The 14,877-nt window shown below is 42.9% G+C and overlaps 1 protein-coding gene across 1 annotated transcript in view; it reads right to left on the bottom strand.

Annotated features, from left to right (window-relative positions):
* The window catches only part of adamts2a (ADAM metallopeptidase with thrombospondin type 1 motif, 2a), an 82,263-nt gene that overhangs the window by 55,712 nt on the left and 11,674 nt on the right, over nt 1-14,877 (bottom strand). The window contains exon 3 of the mRNA XM_024396944.2: nt 13,099-13,267. Coding sequence (XP_024252712.2) covers nt 13,099-13,267 — 169 coding nt within the window. The remainder of the gene's footprint in view (nt 1-13,098; nt 13,268-14,877) is intronic.

Below are 14,877 nucleotides of genomic sequence, written 5' to 3'. Positions count from 1 at the left end.
GTGTTTTGTTATATTGCACTTGTGATTTCATGAAAATTAAATATTTTTTGTAAATAAATTGGAATTTGGCGCTCTGCAATTCAGCGGATGTTGACGAAAATGATCCCGCTAACGGGATTGGTGCGCCAAGAAGTTAATCAATTTTAGAATGAGGCTGTAACATAACAAAATGTGGAAATTGTTGTTTGAAGGAGACCAAGGCGCAGTGTAATTTGTGGTCATCATATTTATTTAAATGAGAACCAGCAACAAAATAACAAAGTGAAACCAAAATGAACGTACCGTTCCGTAGGCTACAAGAGCTGTACAAAGATCCCACAACATAGGTAGGAAAAAGGCTACCTAAGTATGAACAACGATAGACAGCTGCCTCTGATTGGGAACCATACTCGGCCAAATACAAAGAAATACAAAACATAGAATGCCACCCCACATCACACCCTGACCTCAGCAAATAGAGAAATAAAACGGCTCTCTAAGGTCAGGGCGTGACACAATTGGTCTGGATACTTTCCGAATGCACTGTATAATTAAAAAACAATATCTTAATTATATAACTACTGTGTAAAAATGCACCATGCATGTCAAATGTGTGTAAAATGTATATGTATCAAATACACTGAACAAAAATATAAACGCAACATGTATAGCTTTGGTCTCGTGTTTTATGAGCTGAAATAAAAGATCCCTAAATTTCTCCATACACACAAAATCTTATTTTTGTCAAATTTGGTGCACAAATTTGTTTACATCCCTGTTAGTGAGCATTTCACTTTGCCAAGATAATCCATCCACCTGACAGGTGTGGAATATCAAGAAGCTGATTAAAAGGCATAATCCTTACACAGGTGCACCTTGTGCTGGGGAAAATAAAAGACCACTCTAAAATGTGCTGTTTTGTCACACAACACAGTGCCACAGAGTGTGCAATTGGCATGCTGACTGCAGGAATTGTGAATAAAACTGGGTTTGCATAATTCAAGTATTTCTGTACAAACGGTCAGAAGCCGTCTCAGGGAAGCTCACCTGCGTGCTCGTCGTCCTCACCTGGGTCTTGACCTGAGTACAGTTCAGTGTCATAACCGACTTCTGTGGGCTCACCTTCGATGGCCACTGGCATGCTGAAGAAGTGTGTTCTTCACAGAAGAATCCCAGAATCAACTGTACCGTGCAGATAGCACTGTGTGGGCGAGCAGTTTGCTGATGTCAACATTGTGAACAGAGTGCCCCATGGTAGCGGTGGGGTTATGGTATGGGCAGGCTTAAGCTACGGGCAATGAAAACAATTGCATATTATCGATGGCCATTTGAATGCACAGAGATACCGTGACGGGATCCTGAGACCCATTGTCGTGCCATTTATCCACCGCCATCACCTCCTGTTTCAGCATGATAATGCACGGCTCCATGTTGCAAAGATCTGTACACAATTCCTGGAAGCTGAAAACATACCAGTTCTTTCATGGCCTCATACACACCAGACAGGTCATCCATTGAGCACGTTTGGAATGTTCTGGATCAACGTGCGCAACAGCGTGTTCCAGTTCCTGCCAATATCTAACAACTTTGCACAGCCATTGAAGAGGAGTGGAACCACATTCTACAGACTACAATCAACAGCCTGATCAACTCTATCCGAAGGAGATGTGTCACTCTGCATATGGCAAATTATGGTCGCACCACATACTGACTGGTTTTCTGATCTACGCCACTACCTATTTTTTAAGGTATCTTTGACCAACAGATGCATAAAAAATCCATATATTAGCGTTTATATTTTTGTCCAGGGTATATAAATAAATAAACAAAGGAAATGTGTTATGGTATGCAGTATACAAACCCCAACCACTAAACAAGATGTAGTCAGAACATCTAAGACAGCACAGGACTTTGTACAGAGGGAAGCAGGGACGCCTGTCAAAAAAAATAATCACCATCCAACAGCCATTAGTCAAAGGACAAACGGAGTGTTGTTATTTCAGGGAATGACTTTCAAGGAAAAACATGTGTGGCGGTGAAACACACACACACACACACACACACACACACACACACACAGAGACTCTTAGCTAAACTTAAGTAGAAATCATGCAAGAGTCGTTCCATGTCAAATCAAATCTAATTTCATTTGTCACAAGCGTTGACTACAACAGGTGGAGACCTTACCATGAAATGTGTACTTACAAGCCAACAATGCAGTTCAAGAAATAGAGTTAAGAAAATACTTACTAAATAAACTAAACTATTTTTTTTTTTAAGTAACACAAGAAAATGACATAACAATAACGAGGCTATATACAGGGGGAACCGGTACCGAGTCAATGTGCGGGGGGTAAAGGTTAGTCTAGGTCATTTGTACATGTAGGTAGGGTTAAAGTGACTATGCATAGATTATAAACAACAAGTAGCAGCAGTGTAAAAACAAAGGAGGTCAATGTAAATAGTCCAGGTGGCCATTTGATTAATTGTATAGCTTTGGGGTAGAAGCTGTTTTGGTAGGAGCCTTTTGGACCTAGACTTGGTGCTCCGGTACCGCTTGCCGTGCGGTAGCAGAGAGAACAGTCTATGACTAGGATGGCTGGAGTCGTTGACAATTTTTAGGGCCTTCTTCTGACACCACCTGCTATAGAGGTCATGGATTGCAGGAAGCTTGGACCCAGTGATGTATTGGGCCCTACGCACTACCCCCTGTAGTGCCATACGGTCGGATGCCGAGCGGTTGCCATACCAAGCGGGGATGCAACCGGTCAGGATGCTCTTGATGGTGCAGCTGTGGAACTTTTTGATGTTCTGGAGACCCGCTCCACTTCAGCCCCGCCGATGTTAATGGGGGCGTGTCCGGCCCTCATTTTCCTGTAGTCCACGATCATCTCCTTTGTCTTGCTCACATTGAGGGAGAGGTTGTTGTCATGGCACCACAAAGCCAGGTCTCTGACCTCCTCTCTATAGGCTGTCTCATCATTGTCGTGATCAGGCCTACGACTGTTGTGTCGTCAGCAAACTTAATGATGGTGTTGGAGTCGTGCCTGGCCATGCAGTCATGAGTGAACAGCGAGTACAGGAAAGGACTAAGTATGTACACCTGAGTGGTCCTGGTGTTGAGGATCAGTGTGGCAGATGTGTTGTTGCCTACCCTTATCACCAGGAAGTCCAGGATCCAGTTGCAGAGGGAGGTGTTTAGTCCAAGGGTCCTTAGCTTAGTGATGAGCTTTCGGGACACTATGGTGTTGAACGCTGAGCTGTAGTCAATGAACAGCATTCTCACATAGGTGTTCCTTTTGTACAGGTGGGAAAGGGCAGTGTGGAGTGTGACTGAGTCATCTGTCGCTCTAGTGGGGCGGTTGGAGTGGGTCTAGGGTTTCCAGGATGATGGTGTTCATGTGATCCATGTCCAGTCTTTCAAAGCACTTCATGGCTAACGACGTGAGTGCTATGGGGCAGTAGTCATTTAGGCAGGTTACCTTCATGTTCTTGGGCACAGGGACTTTAGGGGTCTCCTTGAAATATGTTGGTATTACAGACTCAGACAGGGAGCATTTTCTTCTTTGCTTATGGCCGTATACAGCTCGTTGAGTGTGGTCTTAGTATCAGCATCGGTTTCTGGTGGTAAATAGACGACTACGAATAACATAGATGAGAACTCCCTTGGTAGATAGTGTAGTCTACAACTTATCATGAGGTACTCTACCTTAGGCGAGCAATACCTCAAGACTTATTTAATATTAGACATCGCGAACCAACTGTTATTGACAGACGTAGCTGCTCTGTCCTGCTGATGCACAGAAAACTCATTTCAAATCATTTGGGCCTGGTCTCCGGAAAGCAGTATATCCTTTGCGTTGGACTCATTAAATAAAAAATATTTGTTCAGTTCTAGGTGAGTAATTGCTGTTCTGATGTCCAGAAGCTATTTTCGGTAATAAGAGACGGTAGCAGCAACTTTATGTACAAAATAAGTTACAAACAATGTGAAAAAACTAACAAAATAGCACAGTTGGTTAGTAACACGTAAAACGGCAGCCATCCCCTCCGGCAACATTATTATTTCTGCAAGCCATGACAAATTGTTTCTGAAGTTAAGAGGTAAGATTGGCATTAAAACCAGTTATGCATTAGGGGGCGCTATTAAAAATTTTGGATGAAAAATGTTCCCGTTTTAAACAAGATATTTTGTCACGAAAAGATGCTTGACTGCATGTAATTGACAGCTTTGGAAAGAAAACACTCTGACGTTTCCAAAACTGCAAAGATATTGTCTGTGAGTGCAACAGAACTGATGTTACAGGCGAAACCCAGATAAAAATCCAATCAGGAAGTGCCGCATTTTTTGAAACCGCCTCATGCCAATGACTCCTTATATGGCTGTGAATGAGCTAAGAATGAGCTTCCATTTTCCACGCATTCCCCAAGGTGTCTACAGCATTGTGACGTCTTTTTAGGCATTTCCATTGGAGAATAGCTGTAAGGGACCATATTTAGCGAGTGGTCACATGGTGTCTCCCGGAGAAAATCCTGCGTAAAATACTGAGGTAGCCATTTTTCCAATCGCTTCTTATGAGAAACCAACTGCCTCGACGGATATATTATCGAATATATATGTTAAAAACACCTTGAGGATGGATCCTAAACAACGTTTACCGTGTTTCTGTCGATATTATGGAGCAAATTTTGAAAAAAGTTCAGCGTTATAGTTGTAGCATATTTCGGTCGATTTCTCAGCCAAGCATGATGAAGAAACGGGAGCTATTTCACCTACAAAAATAATCTTTTTGGAAAAAAGGAACATTTGCTATCTAACTGGGAGTCTCCTGAGTGAAAGCATCTGAAGTTCTTCAAAGGTAAATGATTTAATTTGGTTGCTTTTCTTATTTTCGTGAAAATTTTGCCTGCTGCCAGCAGAGCCTAGCATAGCATTATGCCATGATAAACTTACACAAATGCTTATCTAGCGTTGGCTGTAACACATATTTTGAAAATCTGAGATGACAGTGTTGTTAACAAAAGGCTAAGCTTGTGTTTGAATATATTTATTTAATTTCATTTGCGATTTTCATGAATAGGAAAAGTTGCGTTATGCTAATGCGTTTGAGGCTATGATTACGCTCCCGGATACGGGTTTACTCGTTGCAAGAGGTTTGAAACATTATCTTGTTGAAATTAAATTTGATCTCATAAAAATGTATCTAATTGATTGCACCCATATTGACCATTTTAATTTATAGGATTCAGATAATATTCAATAAATATAGTAACCAACATCCGATTTGGACCAAACTTCTTCCTACCAATGAGTAAGACATGAGGAATCCCCAAAATTATACATTTATATAGTTATGTCCTTTATCTGTTCTTGTCGATTCATGTTCTTGTCACGACTTCTGCCGAAGTCGATACCTCTCCTTGTTCGGGCGGTGCTCGACGGTCGATGTCACCGGTCTTCTAGCCATCATTGATCCATTTTTCAATTCTCAATAAAATCACTGTGAGGTACAGTTACCCGCTACCTCTTATCGCTACAGCGATTGAGTCAATGCACGGGGCGCGCTTCTTCACTAAACTGGATCTCATGAGTGCGTACAACCTGGTGCGTATCCGGAAGGGAGACGAGTGGAAGACGGCATTTAGTACCACATCAGGGCATTATGAGTACCTCGTCATGCCGTATGGGTTGATGAATGCTCCATCAGTCTTCCAATCTTTTGTAGATGAGATTTTCACGGGCAGACCTGCATGGGCAGGGTGTAGCGGTGTATATTGATGACATTCTGATGTACTCCGCTACACGCGCCAAGCTTTGTGTCCCTGGTGCGCAGAGTGCTTGGTCGCCTGTTGGAGTATGACCTGTATGTCAAGGCTGAGAAATGCTTGTTTGTCCAACAGTCCGTCTCCTTCCTAGGGCATTGGATTTCCACGTCAGGAGTGGAGAGTGACTGCATTGCAGCCGTGTGTAATTGGCCGACTCCCACAACGGTAAAGGAGGTGCAGCGATTCTTAGGGTTTGCCAACTACTACCGGAGGTTTATCCGGGGTTTTGGTCAGGTTGCTGCTCCCATTACCTCACTGCTAAAGGGGGGCCCGGTGCGCTTGCAATGGTCAGCTGAGGCGAACAGGGCTTTTAGGCACCTGAAGGCTCTGTTTACCTCGGTTCCTGTGTTGGCTCATCCGGATCCCTCTTTGCCGTTCATAGTGGAGGTGGACGCATCCGAAGCTGGGATAGGAGCAGTGATCTCTCAGCGCTCGGGTGCGCCACTGAAACTCCGCCCCTGTGCCTTCTTTTCGAAGAAACTCAGCCCGGCGGAGCGAAACTATGATGTGGGGGACGGGGAGCTGTTGGCTGTCGTCAAGGCTTTGAAGGCGTGGATACATTGGCTTGAGGGGGCTAAACACCATTTTCTCAACTGGACTGACCATCGCAATCTGGAGTACATCCGGGAAGTGAGGAGACTGAATCCTCGCCAGGCAAGGTGGGCCACGTTTTGTGTTTACCCTCTCTTACAGACCAGGCTCCCAGAACGTTAACCTGTCTAGGACTGGGGTTCCGCCAACAGCCAATGAAATTGCAGGGCGCCAAATACAAATCAACAGAAATCTCATAAATCAAATTTCTCAAACATACAAGTATTAGGCACCATTTTAAAGATAGAATTCTCGTTAATCCAGCCACAGTGTCTGATTTAAAAAATGCTTTACATCGAAAGCTCCACAAACGATTATGTTAGGTCACCACCAACTCACAGAAAAACCCAGCCATTTTTCCAGCCAAAGAGAGGAGTCACAAAAAGCACAAAAATAGAGATCAAATTAATCAGTAACTTTAGATGGTCTTTATCAGTCAGATGACACTCATAGAACTTCATGTTACACAATACATGTATGTTTTGTTCGGTAACGTTCATATTTATATTCAAAAATCTTATTTTACATTGGTGTGTTACGTTCAGTAGTTCCAAAACATGCAGTGATATTGCAGAGAGCCACATGAATTCACATAAATCATCATTATAAATGTCGATGAAAATACCATTTTTAGACATGGAAATATCGATACACTTCTCCTTAATGCAACCGCTGTGTCAGATTTCAAAAATTTTTTGCGGAAAAAGCATAATCTGAGAACAGCGCTCAGAGCCCAAACCAGCCAGAGGAATATCCGCCATGTTGGGTAGTCAACATTAGTCATAAATAGCACTATAAATATTCACTTACCTTTGATCTTCATCAGAATGCACTCCCAGGAATCGCGGTTCCACAATAAATGCTTGTTTTGTTCGATAATGTCCATCATTTATGTCCATTTATGTCCAATAGCTTCTTTTGTTAGGGCGTTTGGTAAACAAATCCAAATGCACGATCTGTTCCATTCGGACCAAACGTTCAAAAAGTTATATTACAGGTCGAATAAACTTGTCAAACTAAGTATAGAATCAATATTTAGGATGTTTTTATCAGAAAAGTTCAATAATGTTCCAACCCGGAGAATTCCATTGTCTGTAGAAAAGCAATGGAACGACAGCTACCTCTCAAGTGAAAGTGCGTGAATGAGAACGAGGCTGTAGGCAGACCACTGACTCAAAGAGCTCCCCTCCGGTTCCACATCACAGTAGAAGCCTGAAACAACATTCGAAAGACGGTTGACTGCTAGTGGAAGCCTTAGGAAGTGCAACATAACCAATATTCAATAGGGGTGAGTTCAAAAACTACAAACTTCAGATTTCCCACTTCCTGTTTGGATTTTTTCTCAGGTTTTTGCCTGCCATATGAGTTCTGTTATACTCACAGACATAATTCAAACAGTTTTAGAAAATTCAGAATGTTGTCTATCCAACACTAATAATAATATGCATATATTAGCATCTGGAACTGAGTAGGAGGCAGTTCACTCTGGGAACGCTATTCATCCAAAAGTGAAAATGCTGCCCCCTATCCCAAAGAAGTTAAGGCAGACGCACTGTCCCGGCTGTATGACACAGAGGAGCGGTCCATGGATCCCACTCCCATACTCCCAGCCTCTTGTTTGGTGGCGCCGGTAGTGTGCGAGCTGGACGCGGACATTGAGCGGGCGTCACGTGCAGAGCCCTCTCCTCCTCAGTGTCCAGCAGGGCGTCTGTACGTTCCGTCTGCTGTTGGCGACCAACTGATCTATTGGGCCCACGCGTCACCCTCCTCTGGTCATCCTGGGATAGGTTGGACGGTGCGCTGTCTTGATAGCAGGTACTGGTAGCCCACTTTAGCTAAGGACGTGAGGTTTTATGTGTCCTCCTGCTCAGTGTGCGCCCAGTGGAAGGCTCCTAGACACCTGCCCAGAGGTAAGTTACAACCCTTACCAGTGCCACAACGGCCGTGGTCGCACCTGTCGGTGGATTTCCTAACCGATCTTCCACCTTCACAGGGTAACACCACGATCCTGGTTGTTGTGGATTGTTTTTCTAAGTCCTGTCATCTCCTCCCTTTGCCTGGTCTCCCTATGGCCTTACAAACTGCAGAGGCCCTGTTTACCCACGTCTTCCGGCACTATGGGGTGCCTGAGGATATAGTGTCTGATCGGGGTCCCCAGTTCACGTCAAGGATCTGGAAGGTGTTCATGGAACGTCTGGGGTCTCGGTCAGCCTCACCTCAGGTTTTCACCCCGAGAGTAACGGGCAGGTGGAGAGAGTTAACCAGGATGTGGGTAGGTTTCTGCGGTCTTATTGCCAGGACTGGCTGGGGAGTGGGTCTGGCTCTCGACCCGAAACCTGCCCCTCCGCGGTTTGTGGGGCTGTTTAAAGTCCTGAGGAGAGTGAACGAGGTATGTTATAGGTGTCATGACGTTGGCCTGGGAGGTAGGTTTATGACAGTCATAAATACCTCTTCCCGCCTTTTTCCTCTCTCTACCCTACTGAGGTTACATTTGCAAAACCCTTGGTTAACATAGAGATTCTGGGAACATCAGAAGGTGGGGGGAAATTAACTATATTCTGGTAATGCGACCAATTGAACATATGCGGTGGTACTTAATGAGTATGATGTCAGTTCAATTGTCATCTGAGACATTCTCATCAATGATAAGATGACATAAACTCTACAGTGGAAAGTCTACACATAAGAGTTATCGTATTCACATGGAATTGTTGTTCAATTTAAATGTTTTAATATGAAATTATTCGTGATGGGATGAAATGTGATTTTAGCTTCTAAAATTTGAGATTTGGGTTTTCATAAGACAGGGCTCTGCTCAATCAGTGGCCCGCCCCTGTGAAGGGACATGGGCTATAAAACTTTTCAAACACGCCCTCCACTCCCTTCCTATATAAGCCCTTGACGACAATATAACCTCCTGTTCCGATGATGTGAGGACGACGGTCCTATGTTAGAATGGTTCAGATAATTACTACAGAACGAAGCCAACATCAATGTGAGCTTTGGTTGCGAATGGTATGATCTTTGAACTCTTATTCACTACAGAGGTGATACCTCCTAGCCGTTGAGTTAGCAACAGATGCAAACGAGGGTTAGGAAGGAACAGTCAGAGTATCCCGTCTACCACACAACGATGTTACGACAACGTATCCAATTGACCACCAGAGACATTCTTCAAGGGACAAAGGACTCGGTTGGGCAACACGGCCTTCCATCTACCATCAACCTACCGAAGCGCAGCTCAGAGTAAATATTTATTGCATTTTCCTTTTCCAAATGGGCGGTAATTTAGAATGCATAAGATACTGTATTTACAATAGCACAGCTTTTTCCCTTTGTTCTTTTCCCGTGCCCCTAACAAGCTGTCATATCTGTTCCGCCCGCTAGGGACGTTTTCCTTTATGACATAATTTGTAATCAAGTTATGATTTAATTATGTGTATGTGTAATTCTGTGTGATTAGTTAGGTATTTAGTAAATAAATAATTAAACCCAATTTTGTATTACTGATTCAAATTGTTAGCCAGGGTTCGTGGAGATAACCAAGAATTTAAACTTTCAGATGAGACTGAATTAAGATGACGATTAATATTGACTGCTATCGATGTAAAATATTACGAGGTCTTTAAGAGTTTATTCGGAAGATAACAGCTCTATAAATATTATTTTGTGGTGCCCGACTCTCTAGTTAATTACAATTACATGTTTAGCTCAATCAGGTAATATTAATTACGGATAAATTATTTTATAGAATAGCAAGTCATTTCACTTAATCCGGCATAGCCAAAGACACAACATAGGTTACAGCTACCCACAAATTAAAGTGCGGGATGTTTCTCCGCCCCCTCTGGACATCGAGGGGGTCCCCGCATACTCTGTTCATATCCATCTTGGATTCGAGACGTCAGGTGAGGGGCCTTCAGTACCTCGTGGACTGGGAGGGGTACGGTCCAGAGGAGAGATGCTGGGTTCTGGCGGAGGACGTTTTAGATCCTTCCCTGCTGCAAGAATTCCACTGTCTCCATCCGGATCGCCCTGCGCCTCGCCCTCCGGGTCGTCCCCGAGGCCGGTGTCGACGCGCGGCTCGTCAGGGGGGGTACTGTCACGACTTCGGCCGAAGTCGATGCCTCTCCTTGTTCGGGCGGTGCTTGGCGGTCCACGTCACCGGTCTTCTAACCATCATTGATCCATTTTTCAATTTCCATATTTTTTTTCATCTTCCTATACACCTGGTTTCAATCCTATTCATTACCTGTTATGTATTTAACCCTCTGTTTCCCCTCATATCTTTGTCAGAGTTTGCTTGTTGTTCAGATTTGGTGTTGTTTGTAATGGTGCGCGACGGGTCCTCGTTCCCATTTTGTTTTATATTATTCATTTGTTTTGGAGTTATGTTTTGTTTAAAGTCATTAAACAACTCCATTCTACTAAGTTTGATTCTCCTGCGCCTGACTTCCCTGCCACCTATACACACGACTCTGACAGTTCTGTATTGTTTCATGTTTTGTGTGGACCCCAGGAAGAATAGCTGCTGCTTTTGCAACAGCTAATGGGGATCCTAATAAAATACCAAAATACACCCTATGCCAATCCCAACCAGAGTACAGTATCAGTTCTCTATGTTTGACAAGTAGTATGAAGCTGTGGCTTGGAGTATTGCTTCACCATACTATGTAATGTATTAACTGTGAATGTGTTGATAGTTTTCCCACCCATTCAGAGAAATGTGTAATTGAAATCACTTGCATTATTTACCATTTAGTAGTGTGAAAGTACCAGGTTTGACCACTAGATGCCGCTGTTCCTGCTATACCGCCACACTCTTCTATTCATTTTACTGGTCCTTTGTGTTTATTAAATAGATCACAACATAGATCATCCTGTTAATTAAATCCTTGTTTATTTAGTTAGTTAAATCCTTGTTTAGGTATTTAGTTAATTCCTTTTTTAGTTAGTTAGTTTAATCCATGTTTAGTTAGTTTAATCCATGTTTAGTTATTTAGTTAAACCCTTGTATAGTTAGTTAAATCATTTTTTAGTTAGTTAAATACATGTTTAATTAGTTAAATCCTTGTTAAGTTAGTTAGTTAAATCCATGTTTAGTTAGTCAAATCTATGTTTAGTTAGTTAGTTAAATCTTTGTTTATTTAGTTAAATCCTTGTTTAGTTAGCTAAATCCTTGTTTAATTAGTTAAAACCTTGTGCATGATGTGAAAGGGAAGGCATTCCACAAAGAGGCATCAAATCTAATAGTGAACATACTTGGACAATGGGTCCTCAAGATAGTTATGTTGCATAATGTAACACTTAAAATAAAATGTGTCTTTTTCCTTTTAAATATATTAAAAACAATGGTCATGTTTATTGTTTACTCAATGTCCCTTCGTTCTCTTTACAAGGTCCATCCAGATACTGCTCTAGATCAGCGATTCTCTCCTCCAGTGGAGGAGTGAAGTTTACTGTAGGCTAATATCCCATCAGCACTCAGCCCTGCCACGTAGGAGTTGGCTGGCTGCAGCTCGTCTTGGCTGCGAACGACGCACCTCTGATGGATTTGTGTGACTACATCTGAGCCTCCGATCCAATCCGCACAGCTGATGCCAAAGTCCATCATGCGGGTGTTTCTCCTGTCTCCAGTCTCCCCATTAGAATACATACAATTATGTGTGTAAATGTGTGTTTTCGTGTTCTTTAAGTATATATAAATTGTGTGAGAGCATGTGTGCATTTGTCTTATGAGAATTTGTGTATAACAATCCAACTTGGCAGAATGCCCGGAATACATATGTATTTTGTATATTCTTTCAGAGTAGACTAGAACTACTCAGAAAAAACCTACACATCTGAAGTGACTGAGAAGCAAGTCTCCCAATATCCTCGGGCTGAGCTCTACGGTTAGAACTGACGTGACATGTGAATCCCTTTTATGACTTTATCATGTCTTTATCCACCCACTCAGATTACTGTATCTTCTATCTGATCGGTCAGTGGAGTTTTGGTGAACTCTGACCACCCCTGATGAGGGAATGGGTCAAATGGGAGTCAGGGGGGGGTAAATAGTTTGATGATTAGACTATGAACTAGAGAGAAACGAACATTGCACCATAGTGTACTTTCCCACCAGTGAGAATCCTTTATTATAAGTCCAATGACTGCATACTGTAGATATCCATTTGAGAAAGAAAAAGTTGAACATTTGTTTAATTTGAGTTTAGCAGCCTTTGCTTTGTCCTACAAGTGTGTCAAACTATCCTCCAGTCTGATTTGCTCTGTAGAGACATGCCAGAGAGTGTATTTACGAGCGTATCACATGTCATGACAGGTTATGTATAGAATGAACTAAAGATTACATTATAGAATCAGGCAATACTTAAAATCAGAAAAAAAACGAATGTTAAATTAGATGCTTTCTCTGAATCGCTTTCATTTTGTTCATCAGGCTAGACAAGGAGAACTAGAAGGGCTTGGAGAGGGATACGTTTGTTTTCTCTCTGTACAATACAGCAGAGTTCACTGCCAGTTCAACAGATATTTCAACAGAGACACAAATGGAATGTCTAGAAGAAACCCACATAAGGCTTAGCAGCATTCCGCACTCTAAAGTTACAGATGATGACGACCTATGAAGGAATGTCATCATGTCTCCTGACAGTCAGAAAAGGCATGCAGGTTCTGTAGAGGTGTAACTGAAGTTCCTTTTACCTTGGGGGTAAGAGTCCGCTGTTTGATTGACATGGGGTCTCTTAATGGCAGAGGAGCGATAAACGATGTGATGTCGTCCATCTCCTCCTTCCTCCTCCCCCGCCCCACCCCCTCGGTGCTCCAGGGGTTCGATGAAGAACTCCTCCCGCCCCATGCGGATCATTCCTGCCTGAGAAAGATGAGACTTTAAATAACACTTTGAGAATAACTTCATTGAGAAGGGAACTGCACAATAATCAATATATCCACCACTTTAAAGATCGGCCCGAAGAGAGGACAACATTGACAAAAATACAAATGACATGAGACTGCAAAGAGACATGAGTTGATCAATATGGGGCCAATTTATATCAACCATCTGATCAACAATTTAGATAAGCCAAAACAGCGGTACTATTACTTCCACAAATGCAGACAGACAAAATGTGGCGTGACAGCCCAAACCAGGTGGTCCCCTATCCTGTGTCTGTCGTGGAAAATGGGGAAGAGGAGGGATGTGAATGTAAACTTTAAAACACACTGTGACTGGAACAGACACGCCTGTTCAGGGTCAGCTCAATACTGCTTCTCTCTCTGACCCCGACCACAGAGCTAGAGAGGTGCTGCTGAGACTGCCATTTATCACGGCCTCCTGAGAAATATTACACAAGGAGCTGTGACATCCTCCCGAGGTTTAATTACCAAGGAAAGATCTGGACTCTGCATAAATCGACACCATCAGATGCACCTCGGTTAGCCAGCTCTCTGAGCCACTGTGAAGTCAAACTTTTAACCTACCTTACCACGCAGCATGGCTAAGTACACATCTTCCACTCAGAAAATTAGTTGCTCAGTCACCTCATCTCAGGAACTCTAGAACTCTAACAGCTTATTAAAGTCATGCTAGGGAATAAAGGAAAGATTCTACTCTGGGCTGCAGGAATGAAGCACATACCTCAGTCTTGAAAGCAAGAATTTCCATTCTCCCTTGTGACAGGGAAGGCTATATTTTACTGCAGCAACTTTGAAAAACAAATAAACTAAGTCAAGTCATTTTATATTAAACAATGGTGCAAGACTGGGGTTTTTGCATACTAATTTTTTCCATTTGGCTACACTGTGATAGACATCCAAACCCATAATCTGAAATAAAACTCTGTTTTCAACAACAAATAACTTTCCCAGATGTCAAATCCTCTCTTGCCAATTGAAAATCGTAAACTAACATTTGAGGGATCAACTTCACTTAACAATCACAAATAAATCACTAGCTCTCGCTACCAGCTTTGCTGTCAGAAAAAGTCTACAGTGCCCACACAGTTGGATCAGTGGTCCACTAATCAGGTATTATACCCACACCACTCTGTAGAACTTTAGCTGTAAAACAGCATAAAAATTGTAAACGTTGACAGGTGAATTGAAGGAAAAGTTAGCATAAACCATGCTGAATTGCAGAATCTTTTTGAAGATGTGATCCAGCTCCACTGTAACAATGAGACTTTTCCATAAGCCTGAGAGGCTCCAGTGCCTGCCTGGACTGCCAAGAGTGAAATAGGAGAGCAGAGCTTGAGAGAGAGGGCCTGAGCAGCTCCGTCCCGGTTTCCAGCTCAGAGTCAGGCCTGCCTGAGGCGGAGGGAAGGTTCAGATGGAGAGAGCAGCGCTGTGCTGCCTTTGGATTGTTGGATCTGGCCAAGAGGGTCAGCCTGCTGCCTCGTTAAGAGACTGGTCGCCCGGGAGACCTGCTGTTCATACCCTAACTTTTCAGTGTTCAGTGTGTGTGTGGCGTATGTGTGTGTGGCG

The sequence above is a fragment of the Oncorhynchus tshawytscha genome, linkage group LG33 (genome assembly GCF_018296145.1).
Source record: "Oncorhynchus tshawytscha isolate Ot180627B linkage group LG33, Otsh_v2.0, whole genome shotgun sequence".
NCBI classification, from domain to species: Eukaryota; Metazoa; Chordata; class Actinopteri; order Salmoniformes; family Salmonidae; genus Oncorhynchus; species Oncorhynchus tshawytscha.
The sequence above is the reverse complement of the archived record's forward strand: the minus strand, read 5'-3'. Positions and strand labels throughout refer to the sequence as shown.